Source organism: Polyergus mexicanus, unplaced genomic scaffold (genome assembly GCF_030449975.1).
Source record: "Polyergus mexicanus isolate NDT 795.1 unplaced genomic scaffold, iyPolMexi1.0 SCAF_2, whole genome shotgun sequence".
NCBI lineage: Eukaryota > Metazoa > Arthropoda > Insecta > Hymenoptera > Formicidae > Polyergus > Polyergus mexicanus.
This window is the reverse complement of record NW_027223322.1, coordinates 5,271,606-5,291,085: the sequence shown is the minus strand read 5'-3', so window position 1 is coordinate 5,291,085 and position 19,480 is coordinate 5,271,606. Positions and strand designations below refer to the sequence as shown.

The window sequence follows — 19,480 nt, the reverse complement described above, 5'->3', positions numbered from 1 at the left end:
GCGCGATCCATGAGAGGTCACTTGAGCAGCATCGACGCGGTCTCCCCGGGCCTTTTCTCTTTCCCTCTCTATTTCTCTCGTCGTCTCTAGCTTTCGAGGATCGGCGACGAAAGATCGAGATTGTAACATATAGTTGAGTGCCCTTTGTACGTATGAGCACCCATGGTCGCCGCCATGGGGCGCAATTACATCGTTGCCCCATTGTGACCCAATCGCGTTTTGTTACTGTTACTTATGGCGATATACCTGGAGGAGAGATCGCGGTGGTGGCGAGCAATGAGAGATCGACGTTATTGTTTCCGGTATTGTTCGCCGGAATGAGCCGCGCGGTCCCGGTTTGTGCGACGTGTTTTCGTCGCGGCATGGCAAGATGCTGTCTGATATTCCATGGGTGGGAATCATTTGCACATGCAATTATGCACTATCGCCAATAAAATGCGCCAATAATTCTTCTAAAATTGTGAAAAAGTCATCAAGATCCGCAGATGTCAATTGAAAATTCTTCTAATTTTTAAAAACACGATGAAATTTATGTGAGAATCGAGATAATATTTCGAAGATTTCTATGAAAATATAAACGCTGGATCGAAGTGTGATTTTATTAGACATATTAGAAAACGCTTATTATTGACATCGTATACACATCTATGTGTCTGTATATGTAGCAGCTTTTATTTTAACCAGAGAAATTCCTCAGCACCGGGCTATATAGCCTTGTGACGTTACAATGCCGCAGTTCTGTTGCCATCATTGTTACAGTCGTTGCCGTCGGAGTGGCTCGTCATCGTTGAGAAGTTCCGGGATTATTATTCATTCGTCCGGAAACGTTACAGTGTTACTTACTGAAGAGCGTTGGCCTCCTCGACTACGAGAGCAGGCACCCCTTTAGAGGCGCAGGCAGAGAGCGGAGCGGGTTCTCCCTTTCTCTCTTGCCGGCAGACACTTTGTGCGGGAAATGGTAACATACGGCAGGCTTGAGAGTTTTATTAAATCGAGATGTTAATTGGGTGCCGTGATATCGCTCCTCTCCGTTTCTCTTGAGCGTTCATGCATCCCTCGTCGTTCTCGAAGTGCTTGGCATTTCGATAAAATATTAAATTAAAATTAATTAAATTTAGTAATTAATCGCATTATTTATTTTTAAAGAAAAATTATTAATTAAGAGAAATATATATAAAATATTGTTTCAAAACTTTAGTTAATAACGTTTGCTCTTCACAAAATTTTTATCTATTCTAAAGAAATCGATTTAAAAAATTTTAGTTACACGTGCCTTCCTTATTTAGGTTTATCAAAAAGCATTTAAAATATAGATAGAAAATAATTAAGGAAACTTGTCAGGCGGTGCCGATTGTTCGAATGGAAACGCCGCAACTCTAGATTGAATAGCAGCTTGGCTGCGTTCCGAGTGTGTCGGAATCTTCAAAGAAAGCATTTCAGATTTCGGTATTGCATGGCGACAAATTACTCAGGTAAACAGTTCTATCGGTAAAATGACCTGATTTATTTATTCGTGTTACAATTTACAGAATTTCTTAGACTTTTTACAAACAGGTATGAAGATCATGCAGAGATTTTTTAAGTGAAAAGTCATTTTTTTGACGCTGCGCATATTAAAGATTTTTATTCTGCGTGTTATTGTTCTACAGAGCGACGTTAGGTAGGAGAAAATACGTCGCGTTAAAAACGACGAATGAGAAAAACTGAACAATTTTAACAAAATTATATACATTACAAGTAAATGGAATTATGTATATTCAATTTGCAAGTAGATTTTATGCTTTTGCAAGTTATAAATATTTTCAAATGACTGAAAAACATTTATATACACGATTTGAGAGAATGGAATTATGGACATGGTGTGTCGACATAAACATTTAGGGACGAGGAAATATTAGCGTCGGTAAGTGGCAACATTCGAGAGCTCGCTCATGTGAGTAACGAGAGTCGCTCAAGCACGGTTAAAGCAAGCGTCGATACATTCCACATGTCCCGCATCTCGCAACTTCGTGAGAATATTCCTTCGCACTTCTCAAGCGCAAACAAATTGTATTCCGAGTTCGTTATATTCTCGAATAATTTTTTTATATAATTTACGGTAAAAGAGCGCGATGTGAATTTAAGTTATGTCAGAACTTGATGTACCGTCTTAGATCTCTTTTCTAGATCCTGTTTCCTTAACATTTTTCTTCGTAAAGAGCGAATCAAATTAAAATATGAAGGGACCGCGGTTTGTTTGGCGATACGAGACGACGCAACAAAGCCAAATCTTGGGAAGAATCAGATCTAGGATCATCGTTAGAAATAACAGCGCTTGCATCTCCGACAGGAGCGTGACGGCTGTTGACAAAGGCGTCGACGTAGACTTCACAGATCCCATCGAGCGGCGACTCTATTTGGCTGACTGAGTGATTACGTGTTGGTCTACCAGGGTAAAAAATAAGTCTCGAAACGCACTGACAAGCGCCGTCGGAGTTCGGCGCGGGCCTGCTTTGTCCCACGATTACCGCTCAAATCACCGTGAAATTCCCGCAAAATGCTACGCATTGTATCGATCCTGACGACCAGGTAAATTTCGGATATTTCTCCTGTAATCTCTCTCCGCATAATGGCTGGAAAGTATAGCCGTTTTCACCTTTTTTTAGCTACTGTTAAACTTTCACATCCAGATAATTATCTCGCATTGTTGTCTTTCGATACTTGAACATGTTTGAAATTATACGTGATAAATTTTGCGATGAAAATAATGTCAAGAGACGATGTGTAACGTTTTATATATTTATATGATTTAAAAATTCTGTATTTACAGTTGCTTATATTATAGATACATTCTTTTTATCGGAATATTATATGTATTATAATACTCTTGTATCTTAATTTTAAATGTCTGCATAAGTTATGCGTTGTCTTTATACTTTTGTGTATATATATATATATATATATATATATATATATAGTATATATAAACATACGCACAGATTAAATGTCTCAGCAAAAAAATATCAATATAATTAAAATCTTTTTATGATTTTTTTTTCTTGCACAACTTTGAAGCCTCGGTAAGTATATAAAATTTTGTATTGCTTCAGAATATATTATGTTAATAAAATTTAAATCTATTCACAACTTTTCTATTTTTACATCAATCTGCCACGTATCTTAAATTTTTCATATTCGTATAATCGTAGCTTTATATACTCTTTCTCTTTCTTATCTGATAGCGAATTAGATTAATGGCATTATTAATGCGCACTGATGTAGATGAAAACTTACCCTATACAAATTTTTACCTATATGTATATGAAAATGTAAGCTGCAGCAACAAGCGCTTTGTAATCGGTAGAATATTTCATATATTTTTTTAAATAACTATGATAAATTATATATGTTTCATGTTTGGCAATTTTCCAATTGCTTATCTATGTTTTTATATCAATTTATAAACTTCAGTGTACATTAATGCGCATTAATGCGTTTAAGTAAAATATACTTTTTTCGCAAAAATTAAACGCATTGAAGTTCTTTAATAAAGTAGTTGCAGTATTATTGCATCTGTAATATCTTGTGTAGGAAAAGTATAATAATCTAATATTATTATTATTATAGTATATAAAAGTTATAATAAGATACAATTAAAATTACATTTCTCTACATATACTATATTAAAGTTTATTATAAGTTGACGTGATATGTTCTCATCACAGTTTGCTTCCATTCATACGCATTTCGCAACATTTTTATAATTAAAGAATTTATTTTAAAATCTTTTTTTTTTTGTGAGAGAAAAATTACGTATTAATAGATTATGTGTTATAAAATTGAGATAAGATTAGATAATGTTTTGAAAAGTTTGTAATTATCTCACATACACAAACATGTGTATAATCTCATTTTTTTAAAACAAATTCGTGTATATATTGGAGACAATAAAAGTATTCCAGATCTTGTGATATATGTTAATGATAGATTTCTGAGATCGTTTGCAGATAAAATTTTAATATGTAATATATTTAAAGTATTTAAAGACGAGTAACATCTCTTATATGGCAAGGATGTACAAATATATCTACAATATCTACAAATATTAAATTATATATACAATATATATTATATTACATTTTTACTATATTAAATAATTATTTAGTAATAATAATACATACATACACATTGATATATTGATCTATACTTTATACATGACAGATGTCATTCGTTCGTGACACATTTTGTGCGACAATTTTGATAATTTAGCATACATTGCGTTTTAACAATTACTTCTATAAAAATTATATTAACATTATATACGGAATTAAATTAATGTCGTGATATACCAGATTTACCGTAACATCAATGAATGGCAGATATATATAGTACACCTCATAATGAAAATATCTTAAAATGAATTCTATATTCTCGACATTAATTTAATTCCGTACTGTTATTAAAAAGTATTTTTTTAATTTATTTTATTTGTATAAGAATGATTAAATTCGTCAAAAACGATATTAATATTAACAACGTTAATATAAATTTTATAATTATAATGCGGGATAATTAAAACGTGATGTACGTTAAATTATCAAAACTGTCATATATTAAAATCAGTTTTTTTTTCTCAAATAAATAAATAAATAAGTAGAGTTTCACATAGAATATACAAATATATATATATATCTGTAAATTTTACGTGCAGCTCTATTTATTTGCTTATTTGAGAAAACGAAATTGATATCGACTGTATTCGATGATATCTATTTAAATAAAGATCTGTATAAATAAAGAGAGAGGAGATAGAGAGAGAAGTAAAATAGCATTTAGTTTGATCTAATTTTATAATGAAAAGAATAAAATATAGATATAAGTAATTAGAATAAAAATAAAAAATTAGATGAACTACATCTTCTCTCTCCTATCTTCTCTTCATATAAATAGAGAACATCAATATCGAATATTAAAATAATGTCAACTTTATAGATAAAAGAAAAACATAACAAACAAACGTTTCCTCTTTAGCTTCCGTACTCGATGTTTCTGGACGCTTTCACGACGTTACGACGCCTTGTACATGTCGCAGATGATCCTCTCGATCGGGATAATACCGATGGTCCGCCTGAAGAAGAGTTCCTCGATAGCGTGTGTGGATACGGAGCGCAGGCTGGGGAGCAATAACAGCAATTTGCCGAATCTGAGGGCCCCGAAAGAAGCTCCACTGAGTCGTTGTCCCAGCGCCAGCTGCGCACTGTCTCTTAACCGGGCGACGGAAGCCGGATCTCTAAGTCGACTTCCGGGACTGGGTGAATTGGAGCTGCTAGTGCTGCGCCCGCTGGACATCGGCTCGCTTTCCAGACCGGCTTTAAAAAGCACTATCGCCCTGATGCAGGCAAACTCGTGCTGGTCTAGATTCATCGCGTTGAAACCAGCCAGAGTCTCGCGGAAACGAGTCACCTCGATCGCCAGTCCGATACCCTGAGGCGGTAATAAGGGCGTGGGGTCCAGGGTCGGCAGCATTTGCGCCGCGGCCAGTAAGAAGAGTTCGCGCCAGGAAGATTCGAGTAGCGTCAGTTGATCCTCTATGACGAGATTCGTGCCCGCCGCCAAATCCCGTGCCCAGTGAACGTTTAAAAACAGCAATCTCGCTGCCTGCTCGCACATAGACTCGGCGGCGATCGGAGGGATAATTGGCATTGCGTGTAAATTTGCTATATTTGGTGGCATCTAAAAACAAAAAAAAACGAAAGCGATGTTTTCTCGCTGGTAAAAATCAATTTTTTATGTCGAAAACTCTCGATTTAATAAAATCGTGTTCGCGTTTCGGAAATGTGTATATTTATATATAAACACACATATATTTATTCTATAAAAATATGTCTAGATTTTGTCTAGATATATTTAGATCATACGGAAGGATCCGAATTCTATAGAGATATTTTGAAAGAATTGACTCGCGAATTCATATGAATACGAACATACCTTTGACATCGCCAACGCGTTGCAATATACAGGATGCGTGAGGGGAGGATGAGGCGATGGTCCAGGCACGGGAATGCGTGATTCTGTCGGCGCTTTGGGTAAAGCGAGATCTAAAGCTGTTGACGGCGCCACTAGGCTGGCCATCATTTCAGGTTCTTTGAAGTATAGCGCCATTTGTCTACGAATTGTTGAATTCCGCGGGCCTCGTTCGTGTTGCACGGCTATAACAGGAACAGTACGTGGTTTCTCGCTTATTAAGACGTAAGTAATTAATTAGCGATTGGATGACCGGCGATTTATCTGACGTATTTTTTGGCTATATTGAAATTTTACGATTTGCTAAAGAGGCTTTTAAAGAATAACGCAAATGGAATGGCTGCAACATTGCCGTGAGAACGTCGACGCCTCAATTACCGTCTTTGTTCATGCCGGCTTGAATGCACTTTGCTAGCCTGCAGGCTCGGCATTGATTCCGATGTGTTTTATCCACCATGCAACCCCCTTCGGACTTCGCCTTGCACACATATTGCCGATTCCTCCTAATCGATCGTTTAAAGAAGCCAGCGCATCCATCGCACGCGAATATGCCATAATGCTTTCCCGAGGAGTGATCTCGGCAAACTTTACAAGGTATATCGTAAAGGATGCGACCTGGAATGATATAAAAAATATAGTGTTTTTACGTATTAAATTTTTTTACCTGGAAAAAATGTTTTATTTTATTAAACGTAATAATTGATCCTTAAATTTTTTCTACAAATTTAAGATGAAAAGTAAGTGCGAAAACAAGAGCTTTTTCATGTATTTTCGCGTATTTAGAATATAAACAGCTTTATCAATTTGGCCAAGAAATGCATTATTGAGGCGAAAAGACACTTCATCATTCCCTCGTCAATCTATTCTCTATTCGATACAGGCTTCGCGTCAACTTTCTCGCGTTTCGCGAAAAAGTCGTCGCTATCGCGAGAGGCGAGTGAGCGCAGCATTGTCGATGACAATCGGTGGAAAGGGCGCGTTAATCTCGGTCTGCGAGAATGCCGGTATTTTGGTTGGAACCCGTTTACGAGCGACAACACGAACTCGCTGAATGATGCTTCGGACGTGAATGGATCGATTTGTCGCCAAGTTAGTTCCCGTTAGCGGTAGTATAACACACATACGCATACACACACACACATACATACATACACATCCATACTTGCCTCTTCGGCACGCGGAGAATGAGGGAGAGGACGGGGGTGCGTGCGCTCGCAATGGGGCACCAACTCCTTGTCACGGGCTCCGCCTACGCTATTGAGCCCAACGAGATTGAATGAACCTGAATGGACCGGATGTGGCTGCCGCATTGAGCGACCCTAAGTGAGCAGCCAGAAATACGACACTTTGCTCGGTATCAGGCCCCGATCTCTCCCTCGATCAATCCCATGTCGCCGTCGGTTTCTTTATTTCTGTCGCCCTGTGGTACTTATTAGAGCGATGGCGAATGGTGCGAGAACAATTCGGCCAGAATTCGGTTCGAACGCGCGCGCGATAAATACTGTACAACAACCTGTTGATTGGCGCATCTAGCGGCTGCCGACGATTTTTAAGCTACGAAGATCGCGATCTCCATTATAGTCTCTCCATATCCAACTATCAAAACTCTGAGAATCTTCTAAGAATAATCGCTTACAAAGTATCCTTCCCCCAACATTTTTACCGTTTCCTACGTACCTTTGATTATCAATAATGACAGTAAATCGCGCAAAGTTTTCTGCTACAAGCCACTTCTTTTTCTTTGTAACGTCTATGGTTAAAAGGCGTTTACCCTTTTCTTGACAGTGATCCCGAGAGAAGGGCCTCGGTGTTTTTAAGGGTAAATCATTAATGAGGAGATACGGTAATGCGCAAAGTGCGGTGCACATGTTCAAGTATAGAAAGCAGACAGGTTGCGACTGAATGACAGAGCTGCACGCCCTTCACCCGCGATATGAGGAATGTCCACTTTTTTTTTTCCCTTCGCAAGAAAGGGAAACTCGAAATTCGCGCGTGGACGCGCGCGTAAACGTTTATTGTGGCGAGCGCACGCATCGGAATCACGCAATGCGTTTCTGCATTCGTCGTCACGTGGCTGCATAAAACTTGCATCGCGAGTCATTCGCGATTGAATTTTTTATCGTCGAGAAATCGAGCTTCGTGTTTCGTCGGGTGCCGATCATCTTCCTTTTGTCAAATATTCACAGGATTTTTATAGTAATATCGTACACGGACTCTTTCTCCGTGTACTATTCTCACTGAGTAAAAGAGGGTGAGTACGTTTAGGGAGGAGGAAAGAAGGTCCCTTTGCAGAGTATTGTTATAAAAATCGCATAAATCTTTGATGAAGCGCATGAATGCGCGCAAGCTCGCGTTTTCGATCGAGCATATATGCAAAAAATACTGTCATTAGCCGGACCGAAGGTGTGGCTTGAGAAAAGAGGGGAATGTAAAATCGTGCGTTTGCCGTGCGGTCTACGCATCTACTAAGTATTGCTCTAAAACGCGAGCGCATGTGTGCTCCTCCCTCGTATCAATTATTTCATTTGAGCCGCGACTATCGATGAAAACTGACCGAGTGTGTGCACCGCGTCAGAATTATAAACTTCGACCAAAATATCGCGCACGTGAAACGTCTGACATAATGGTAAAAGTCGTAAAAGGAGGGAGAACAGGAGGGTTGGAAGATTGTGCGCGAATATGGCCGGATGTGATTCACCGGATAGCGGGGTGGTTTTATTTCGGCCGGCGTTCTCTCTTTCTCTCCCGATAATACCACGTGTTTTCGTGACCACGAAATTAAGGGAAAAGTTTGTCGCGCGCGCATCCTCGCGGCCTGTACGCATTCGCATGCAAAGGGTGAACAAAGAGAAAGAGAGAACGAACCGGCGCCTCTAGGACCGACGACAAAAAGCGGCGTAAAATATTCTTCTCGAATCGTAGTCTCGCATGCAAAATTACGAACTTCTCGATATAATTGTGAGGATGGGGAAAGTGAAAGTCCAAGTCTCTTTCTCTCTCTCTCTCTCTTTCTCTTTAGTGTACGAAACGCATTCGCTTTATGTTCGGCACACAATGGCCTCGCCATTTGGACGCCACTTTTTTATTGACAAAAATAGATAGATATTGATATTCATCAAACTTTCTTTTCTACGAACTTTACTTCGTAATATATCTGGATGCATCGCCGGGAAGAAATCGAAAGTCATCGATAATATTGTAACCGTGTGCGTGTCTAATATTCGTTATTATATTTACTAAATTTTCTGGGTATAAAAATAATTAATAAAATGTTTAGGTATTAAAAAAATCGCGCGTTTTATTTAAGCGAGAGGACTTTTAATGGACTTTGTTACAATGTTATAGGATTACACGATTTATTTTTCGCCATTCTATCATTTCACGCCCCATCAGGTGGCACGCAGAAAAAAAAATGAGCATGGGAATGTAGTGACATGTGTTAAAAACCAGCCGCTTGCTATCGATGTACATATGTATCTATGTGTATAATTGATCTAGAATAAGGGCGATAATTGTCCACGTCATCTGCTTATTTCACCGATCTACCCTTCTTTTACGTTTGCAAAATTATATTCATAACTTTATAACTTAAAGCAACAATTTCAAGAGCGACGAGATTGTTTGCGGTCTTTCTTTAATATTTTAATCAAATAATAATTAACAGATTTAACTACCTTATTTTAAGTATCATTTATGTTTATTATAGCAATTAGTTTATTAAATTAAAAAGAATTATAAAATTGAATCTGATACACGTATGTGATATATTTTGTACATATAAAGTAAAAGCGGGGACGCTACAATCCCGTATAATTCTTGGATAAAACCATGCACTAGTTTGCTAATCAGCCCGATGCGTTGCACTGATTGGGAACCAAATGACGTTGTACTCAACCACCCGCGACAACCTGTTAGCCGACCATCACGGTGATTCGTTTCCGCCGCATCATTTCAAACCATCTGTCGTTACTTTCTCATGGATGACTTGCGCCCGGGGATGAATTGTTTTAAATGCACGATCGTCTGCTATATTTAAAGGTACCACATGTTTGTTATTTCACACGAGATGAAATTAGCATGCCATGTAAGATACCATCGAGAATATTGTAATCAACACACTACGATCAATATTTACATATACGATATTTTTATAATTTTAGAGGAATGCATACGCATTATAGAATTTTCAGAGAAAAAATATTCTTTCTTCTATATACACACACACACATATATATATATATATATATATATATATGTGTGTATGTATCTAGACCGCTAGCAGCAATGTTACTATAGTGAGGCCAGACAATCATTTACAAATGAAGATATAATAGTTAATATACACTTTATATGCATTTACATTCTTACACTTGCTTATATACAAGATATCCCCAATTTAAATGGCAAAACTTCAGGAGCGTGTAGAGGACCGAAAAGTTAAGACAGAAAGTCCTTTAGAGGTTTGCTCCTTTTTGCTCCATTTTGGAGAAAATCACAAAAAAAGAAACAAAACAAGTTTTCGCCTTTCTACTTATTTATTTACATTTTATTTATGTTATCATCTATTTAATGCAGATATTGTTCAAAATGTTGCCCTCTTGCAGCAATGCAAGCGTTACATCTAGGCATTGACCTCATTAATTGCAGCTAGACATTGTGCTAGTGATATTTGGTGCATTGCATCTATGATTCGGTCTCTTAATTGCTCTCTTGAATTGATTGGCACCGTAAAGGATAATATCGAGTATTTATATGTGTAAGGAATCTTGAAACAGAAAGTTTATTCGGTGCCAATCGACTCAAGAGAGCAATTGACAATGAGAGATTGAATTTTTGCGATTTTCTCTAAAATGGAGCAAAAACGAGCAAAACTCTAAAGATTGGGGACACCCTGTATTCATTGTATATACTCATATTCTGCCCAAATGTAAATGACTGCCTTTGTTTCACATCTCACCATATAAGACATAATCGTATTAGTATACATATATATATATATATATATATATATATATATATATATATATATATCCGTCCGTATTTAGAACGCGCACACAATGATATTAGCGAGCGGACAAGTCAATGTTTGTTATGTTATGTTTGCACGGTACCGAGCATTTTGTTATTGATTGTTATCGCGTGTTTAGGTAACAACTCTATTCTTTCTATTTTATTTATATTTATATCTCGACTTGTCAATGCGTTAACGTTGTTATAAGCGCGTTCTGAATATGAGCTATAGTATATAATAGGTATTATATAATATACGTATAAGAGTCTGTGAAAATTCTATTGTTTATTGGCGTTAGCTAGAAAATGCTATATCATATTTTTTAAATTTAGCATCAGTATGACATCGCAGACGTCGTTTAAAACCTATCTTTGTGTTGACGGTAATAAAGCATACTTCAAAGAATAATGACATTTCAGGTAAGAATTTAAAGATACCGATAAACACGTATATGTATACAGGATCTTGTGAAGAAGAATTCCAAAATTTTGAAACCGGAAATAGGATTGCTTGTAATAATTACCGAAAAAAAGAAAAAAAAAGAAACAATTCGGGTTGTAAGACGAGCCTCTTTCTTCACTCTTCTTAATACACTTGTTGCAAATAAATATTTTGTATCCTCATCTTTAAGAGTGCAGAAGCAAAATAAAAAAATTCTTATAATTAATTGTCACACAAATTTTAAAACTGATTAGGTATAAAGATTTTGGATTTTGTTAACTTATCACTGGCTGTCGTAGCTCTTGTATTCATCATTTACTTCACATTATAATTCTAAACGAAAATGAAAGACCGATCGTTAGTATCATCAAAATCAAAAATATAAATTTGTACATTCAAATATTTAATATTCAATGACAGCAGACTTGTAGTAAAAATGATAGCAAATTGAGCCATTATTAAGATATAAGAACAACATCAAACAAAAATGTTAATTATAAATTAAATAATGTTAATATTTTATGATGACTATAAAATTGTAAAATTATGAATTATTGATACATTGGAATTATCATGGAATATATCTTTGCACGATCCCAGACAATATGTATTCCTAAAAGATGTCTAGGAAACGAGTTAAAGACGTCTTATCTTTGTATCCTGACAATATTTCATCTTGCCATTATTCTTATTACAATTCTGTCATTGAATATTAATAACAAGTTTCATGAATAATACAATATCGGTAACGAAATTTCTTTTTAAGCATTTGCAAGAGAAAAGAACTGTCCTTATATTATTTATGTGAAATCTTTTCCGAGCAAAAAGAAAAGAAAAATCGTTGTAATGATCGTTAAGCTGTCCATAGAAAATTAAAATAAAAAGAAATAATCAGCTCTTTTGATCCGTTAATATCTATTATTTTAACACTCGTATGATCGAGATCTTAATAAGCGAATACGCAATATATTATGAGAAAATTTAGTCTTAAAGACTACTATGATTAATTGCGCATTATAATTTGGTATATCTATTCTTATATCACATCTATATAGAAAAATATAAAAATAAAACTATATTTTGTAATAAATATGTAAGGAATATAGCTGAGTCGCTCGCGTCAAGTTTTATTTTTTTTTTTTTGTAAATTATAAAATATAACAAGATTAAAAAATTATACAATATTTTTACGAAACAAAAAATATCGAAACTAGGGCAGAAGATTCCGATGAATTTGCATACATTGAGTTTGGAGAACCCTTTACGATATATAATTCGCTTTTTATTGTTACACGTATAACAACAAAAGTCAATATGTTATCCGTATAACAGAAAAAGTAATACAAAAAGTTTACTAAAACAACATAAAATCAAAGATTCCATTTACTTGAAGAAGCCGGCATCTTTGGCGGTGGCACTGGCATGTGCGGCAACTGCGACTCCTGATTCTGCATTCTTCGTCACTACACAACGGTCACTCTTAGCGAGGATCAAAATAACTATGATGAACGGCGTCGCACAACAAAGAGAGTTTTTCTCAAAGTCGGACGCTCGCTTTTTCCGAAAGGCTAACTCTTCCGCATTTATGGCATCACTCTTTCTGGTCGCGGCGGCACACTGAGAACTAACTCCGGGGTGAAATGTGACTGAAAGTCATCGAGACTTTTTGATGCCAAGCGCCGACCTTAGATTCTGCTATCGTAAAGCGCGTCTCATTGGCCGAGGATTTCCCTACCCTCGGCAAAGGGCGGATCTGACGAGAGAAAGCGGTTCGCTCCCCGCGTGTTCGGGGGTTGAACGCTACCGCTATCGAAGCGATAGAGGGTTGCGTCATCATCCCCGCCACTGTGCTATTTTGTGAGAGTCATCTCCGGAATGAAGGTGAGAAAGAAGGTATCTTCTTCGCACCCCTTGTGGCGTGGCGCGTATGATCTTTTCGTTATCTATATTTCTTTGTATAAATCTTAACTCTCGCGTTTACTTCCGATAATGTTTCTTTATATCACAAATCTGCACGCACGCTCTTATCAATCTTTTTTTTTAAATATTCTTTACTTTGGAATGTCTATTCATTTATACACACACTTATACGTTTGAATATTTGCTAAACAAATTCAAAGATTAGATCAGTCAAGATCGTTATTAAATCAAATATAATATTAGATTATTATAGAACTGCTTCTGATTATTTCAATAAAAATTATTTTCTTAAAACATGTAATTTAACAAAACAGTTATACAACGAAGTATTAAAACGTGTGTATTTAATTATAGAATATTAATTCTTATTTTTAAAAACCACGAAAATATATATTTTTTAACGTAAAATATAACAAACAGAAAAAAATTGCTTTTATTTCTAGAAATACATTTAAATTGAATTAAGATCAATTAAATTATAAATTTGCGTAACAATCAAACAATTGTGCATTAAAAATTCTCGTAATGTCATGGCGTGTTAATAATTTATAATTCTACAATGCGGCATCGTAAAGAGACGCGCTGTTTAAGATCAGAATTAAATCCCTCTCTCCCGCGGCCGTTGAAGATTCGTTGATGCGTGCGTCTCAGTGAGAAGGCTCAGGTAAAAAGTAGACTTTTGTTAAAATTTCACCATTAAATGCCAGCAAGAGATACGCGCCGGAGTGCATATGCATCGTTGGAATAATAGCAACGTGGGCAGATGCGCCGCGGCTGACTCCCTGACTCCATCTTGAATTATCTCGTGCCTGATCCCTTCGTGGTCCCCCTTCGTCTCTCTATGTATGTATGTGTAAACGCGAAACCGGGTTGGGGTGCGAGTTGTTCCTGCACTCGATGAATTACGCCAGGAATCCGTCATAACCGATGTAATATCGCGGAGATTGGATCTCTCGATGGTGTATCGCGCTCCCCCTCCGAAAGAGTCCTATTCGAGCCGATGCTATCTCCATAGATTATACCAGGTGTATTTTTGTAACGCGGGAGACACTCGGGATACTCTTCAATAATCCCAATTAATGCGCGTACGTTATTAATCTTTTATACGTATACCGAATCTTTAATAATAATTGAAGATGAATGATTTAAATTCTTTCTAAATTATTTTTGTATAATTATATAAATTTGAAAAAATTAAAAATTATAAAACAACTTATTTGAACATTGTTTCTCGGTATTTTCATTCGGCAAAAATTGTTTCCACTATTTTTAATCATTTGTTTTTTTTTCTATTATAATATTTTTATCGGGTATCAATTAAATAAGATAATTGTGAATCACAGATCGCTAAGAATTAGCGATCATTCACGATTTTCTCATGGATATAAATATACGGTTTATAGCGCTTGTCTATGATCTTTTCTCCGCAAACATTGACATTTCAAGAGTTCCATGAACGCGTGGCGGAAAAAATTTCTGTACGAATAGAGACGTATTCTCGGCTCGAGTTGTTTTGCACCCTCGACTTGGCCGCCATTGAGAGGCAGCAGGCCCGACGAGGCCGAATGCTCGTCGGACCGTGCACCGTTTTGGCTTTGGCGTAATATGTTGGGATAGGAGATTATCTACGTAACTGTCCCGGGAATACGGAGCCTGACAATGGCCACGACGTTCTTCGTCGTTCTGCGCCGTATATACACCAAGGGGGGAAAAGTTTCGCGGACCCGAGTAAGAGATTCGAGTCGCTTTGTCAAGAAGGCAAACGCGCCTAAACAGCTGGTAATGGGACCGAAATCAAAATACAATTGTCCGCCACGGCGGCCATGGAAGCATGGATTCTGCGCTGCATGAAAACGCGGTACAATAATAGTTTGAGGGGAACGATGTTGTTTTAGGGTGACATTTTACTTGTGGATTGTCGTTGATTCGACGATGATTTTATTCGCGATACATTAATACGCAAAAGTTAAGATAGATACAATTTTGAAGCGGAAGAATGTACATTATTCCATATTGATGCATATAATATCGTTGCAAAATAATTTAACTTTTGTCTTAAACTTTTTTTGTCTAAAATCAATATTTATAAGGATTTCCTAGAAGGTAATTTCTAGTGACTCACTTCGTATATAAAAAACACAAGAATAGAAAAGAAAATATTTTTTTGCAGTTTTCTCGAGTTTCTCATCTCACAGATGCACGAAAATATAGTAACCGTAGCAAAACGAGGAAAGGACAAGAGGAAAAACTATCATGAGCGAGAAGTATCTCGAAATTCAGATCCGGCGCTTAGAAACCGATAATAGGGTCAGTTCGTAATGAGAAATAGTTTAGTACAAAGCCAGTTTAGTACAAATTCGGTCTAATCATGTCAGCAGTATCAACGGATCAACGGGTGGTCTAGTTTTTTTTTTTTTTTTTTTTCAAGTAAATGAGAACCAAAAATTCCGCGGAGGAGAAAAGGAGAGGAAATCTAGGTAGCAACGACGAAGCAACAAATCTAGGTAGAGGGGAAGCTGGTGTTTAAAATCGAAATCCGCAATCGTGCGAGAGCAAGAGCTCAGGTAGAACCTTGTGACGTAGACCTTGTGATGTCTCGCCGCTATCTCGCCGGCATCACAGCGTGACCTGCGCTGTTTCGACCAGTCAAAAGATAATCCCACCGGACGGCCATTCAGTGTTTACGCCTTGTTTTACTGATATTGCATTTAATGAGGTTTCGAAAGACTAGTTCTGTTCATGTATGTTACTATGAAAGTTCTTAAGCTACGCATTCATATTTTTTTCAAACATATCGCTCCATCTCTCTGTAGCTCGTCTGTGTGCTTAGTGTTCCTAGAAATACCTCAAAACATTTCAGAAAGATCTCAATTTTTAGCATGGTTTAGCAAGATAAAGAGAACCGATGGTTCGGTTTCGTTTTGCATCTATATTGCTGGCAAAATTATTTTCAAGAATCGTTATTAAATTTTATTTTATTCTTACACAATTATAATAATTTTGTTATTTAATTAAAAAAGTTTATCTTTCAAGCATATTTTTATGATAGAGAATTTTGAAAATAATTTGACAGAAATTTAATTAAAATTGATTTTTTTTGCAAACGTTAGAAAGATAGAGAAAGCTTTATCCCTCTTCCTCATCATTTTCAAGTTAGATGGCTCAATTCCTGCGTGAAATGATAGACCCGTTATAGAAGATCTAGCTAGGAACGAAAGTTTTATGAACGAAATTTTACTATTCTTCGTCTTTGATGGAAGGCCGTTGTAAGCCAAGAAAGAAGCGCGGATTCCTCTTAATCGCAGGAAAGAATCTTGCGAAATTAGGTTGACATTTCCGTGGGCGAAGCGCCTTCTTCTTTGGGATCATCTAGGGGAGCCCCGACGGAGTCGCCGTAATCCCATGGTTATCATATGGTCGACTTACTGTGCACTATGGGCACCATGAGCCCGTTAAAATTTCGAATCGGGCTCGGAATAGAAAATAATGCCGACGCAGGAAGGGCTGGCAACCTAGGTTACTGCGGAAAACCGCGTTAATGGAGGATAAGCTCGAAGTTTCGAACTGACTTCATCGTCTCTATGCTTCGGTTCTTCAGAAGGCAGCCTTTTACCAAATTCTCCCGGCTTCCTCGCATTAGAGAATAAAGCTCCATTCCGTTTTCGTTTATAACTACTCTTGTGTAAACGATTTCTCTCGCTTACAATAAAAAAATACGAAGAAAAAATGAAAAGAACTTTATTCTTATATTTTTATTTATGCTTTATTGTTTTTTTTTTTTTTTTGCTTAATAATCGAGGCTAGGAAACGGAAAAAAATAAGAAAATTATTACCATTTTAACAATAGCATATTCACAAATGTATTTGATTTTAAATAACATGATTACAATTTGATTTTATTATAATTTTAAGGAAATAATTGTATTTAAATTATTAACAGAATTATAATTTATCTTTAAATATTCTACGAGACAATTTTATAAGAGAGTACCTTGTTCTTTCAATACAATATTGTTTTAACGTAATGGATTTCTATGTGTTCATTTCCATACTGCTGCAATTATTCGATGATATTATATAATTAATTCTAAAGTGATATGTGTGTTTTTGTATGTTATACACACGATTATATAATTTATAATTATTATTTTATTTATTATAATTTATTTATTATAATTATTAATTATAATTTATAATGTATCATTTTATCAAATTTTTCTAATCTTGCATAGATTATAATTTTACATAGAATTTGATAAATATTTCTTCATTGATTTCCAATCAATGAACAGAAAAGTGATATGACGTAGCGTGAATGACTTGACACCAGACAATTGAAATTGATATGATCGAGCAAATCATTCGCTTATCGGAGACGTGATTAGAACAATGATGTAACTACCTGTTGCTACCTCTGTCTAGGTATCACCGCATGTATCAGAAACGGTGGGATGGCAATGTTATGGGAACTAACGAGCATATGGTCGGGTCAATATCGCATAAACGCGAGCATCGGTGATGGCCCCCGCGTTTTACCTGATCGTTGTGGGGGAGTAGAGCGAGTGCCCTTTAATATGATGAAACATACGAAAATCCGCCATATGTGCGAGCCCGGCGCTCATGAGAACACTCGAGTTTTTGGTTAAATGTAATTTGACATGGGAAGCTGGCACGAAAAGCACGTTGCACGATGTATCGGCGATTTTAAAGAATTTTTTAATGCTGCAAGATGCTACATGTGGAGCATAAAAAATCAATTATAGTCTAATAATATTTTATAAAAAACACACATTTTAATTTTTTCATTTTCGTAAGAATAATACATATGAGAGAATGGAGATGTTTAGGATAAAATTGCTTCATAAGTCAAATGGTAAATTTTCATCAAGATTTGCCGGTATGACAATATGCCGTAAATGCCGATCCGACTTTTAACCCCTTCCGGCTGCTCGACGACTACGAATTTCTCCATCATGGATGACGATACAGATGTAAAAAAACGAAGACGCGAAAACGTCGACGTCCGTTAGTCGGCCGGAAGTTCTGTGTTATGAAAATCAGACGTCGGTTGGTCTGGTACCCGATGATACGTAACGAACTTTCCAGCGTTTTCATGTTCGCCTTGTATTCTCAAAGTGGGCGGTGCAGAGCGGAGCGACAAGTAGTTGCACCGGCCAGCAGATCAGAAATCAGAGACGGCGCACCTTGAGAAAGAAGACGAAGGAGCTCCTTGAGAAGTACCTTGCAAGACGCGCATCCATCCTGGGCGGGGACATCCGGCCTCTGGTTACGCATTCATCTATGCGCGAACTACGAGACTGCTTGTCATTATATCAGAAGAAAGAGAAAGAGAGAAAGAAAGCAAGAGACGATCGGTGGGAACCGCTCCTGGAACTAACTTACCAAGAAGGACTTTATGATGCAACGTACTTTTGATGGGAGCATTGTTCTCCCTCTGTAGCTATCCATCTCTTAAAAAAGATATGTTAAATCCATACTTGCAAATATTATTGCCTCTTTTTCCCGCAATGCTGATTGGTTATCTCGACAATGCGCTGTGCGTTACTTTATATCAATAAAAGCCTGTCATGGCTGAGCTGCATATTTGACAGTTCAAATACTAAATATGTGTAATAATTTTGATTTAATAAATTTTGAAAAAATGGATAACCAGAGTAAATAATTTTAAATAATTTTATAAATATATGTGTGTGTGTGTGTGCGTGCGTGTAAAAGCGCGCGCTTATAGTGTTCTAGTAGTTAGAATTTTTTGTGAAAAGATTTCAATTAAAGCAAATCCGGTGGAAAAAAAAAGAGAAAAAGAGAGAGAAAAATGCTGTACATTTCTTTATCGAGATTCAAAAATTATGTAACAAAATTAGATTGAGTAATGCGTTACTTATTAAGTAAGATGATTTGGTCTGACTTCTGCGCGCATGTAATGGCCAACCATTTTGAGAGAACCATTTCCATCTTGGATGCAAAAGAAATATGTCTTCTCGTACAGATCATATAGACTTCGAGCAGCATGTAAGAAACATCCCCGTCGATTCCCGTAATCGTTTGTCCGCATTGACTGTAAAGCGCAGCTTTGTATGGTGGCTC

General features: G+C 36.6%; 1 protein-coding gene across 1 annotated transcript; it reads right to left on the bottom strand.

Moving 5' to 3' along the window:
• Positions 1-5,005: 5,005 nt before the first annotated feature.
• On the bottom strand, positions 5,006-12,909 carry Tll (nuclear receptor subfamily 2 group E member tailless). The gene is made up of 4 exons (XM_070312340.1): positions 12,843-12,909; positions 6,382-6,618; positions 5,968-6,188; positions 5,006-5,712 (listed from the first exon to the last, which is right to left on the bottom strand). Exons 1-4 carry the CDS (start codon positions 12,907-12,909, stop codon positions 5,047-5,049), a joined length of 1,191 nt encoding a protein of 396 aa, XP_070168441.1. The 3' UTR covers positions 5,006-5,046.
• Positions 12,910-19,480: the final 6,571 nt, after the last annotated feature.

Coding starts and splice junctions, on each gene's coding strand:
- Tll (XM_070312340.1), bottom strand. CDS start 12,909: ATGCAGAATCAGGAGTCGCAGTTGCCGCACATGCCAGTGCCACCGCCA. Junction 6,619..12,842: donor AAAGATGCCGGCTTCTTCAA/GTAAATGGAATC, acceptor ATATCATTCCAG/GTCGCATCCTTTACGATATA. Junction 5,713..5,967: donor ACGCGTTGGCGATGTCAAAG/GTATGTTCGTAT, acceptor TTTTGTTTTTAG/ATGCCACCAAATATAGCAAA.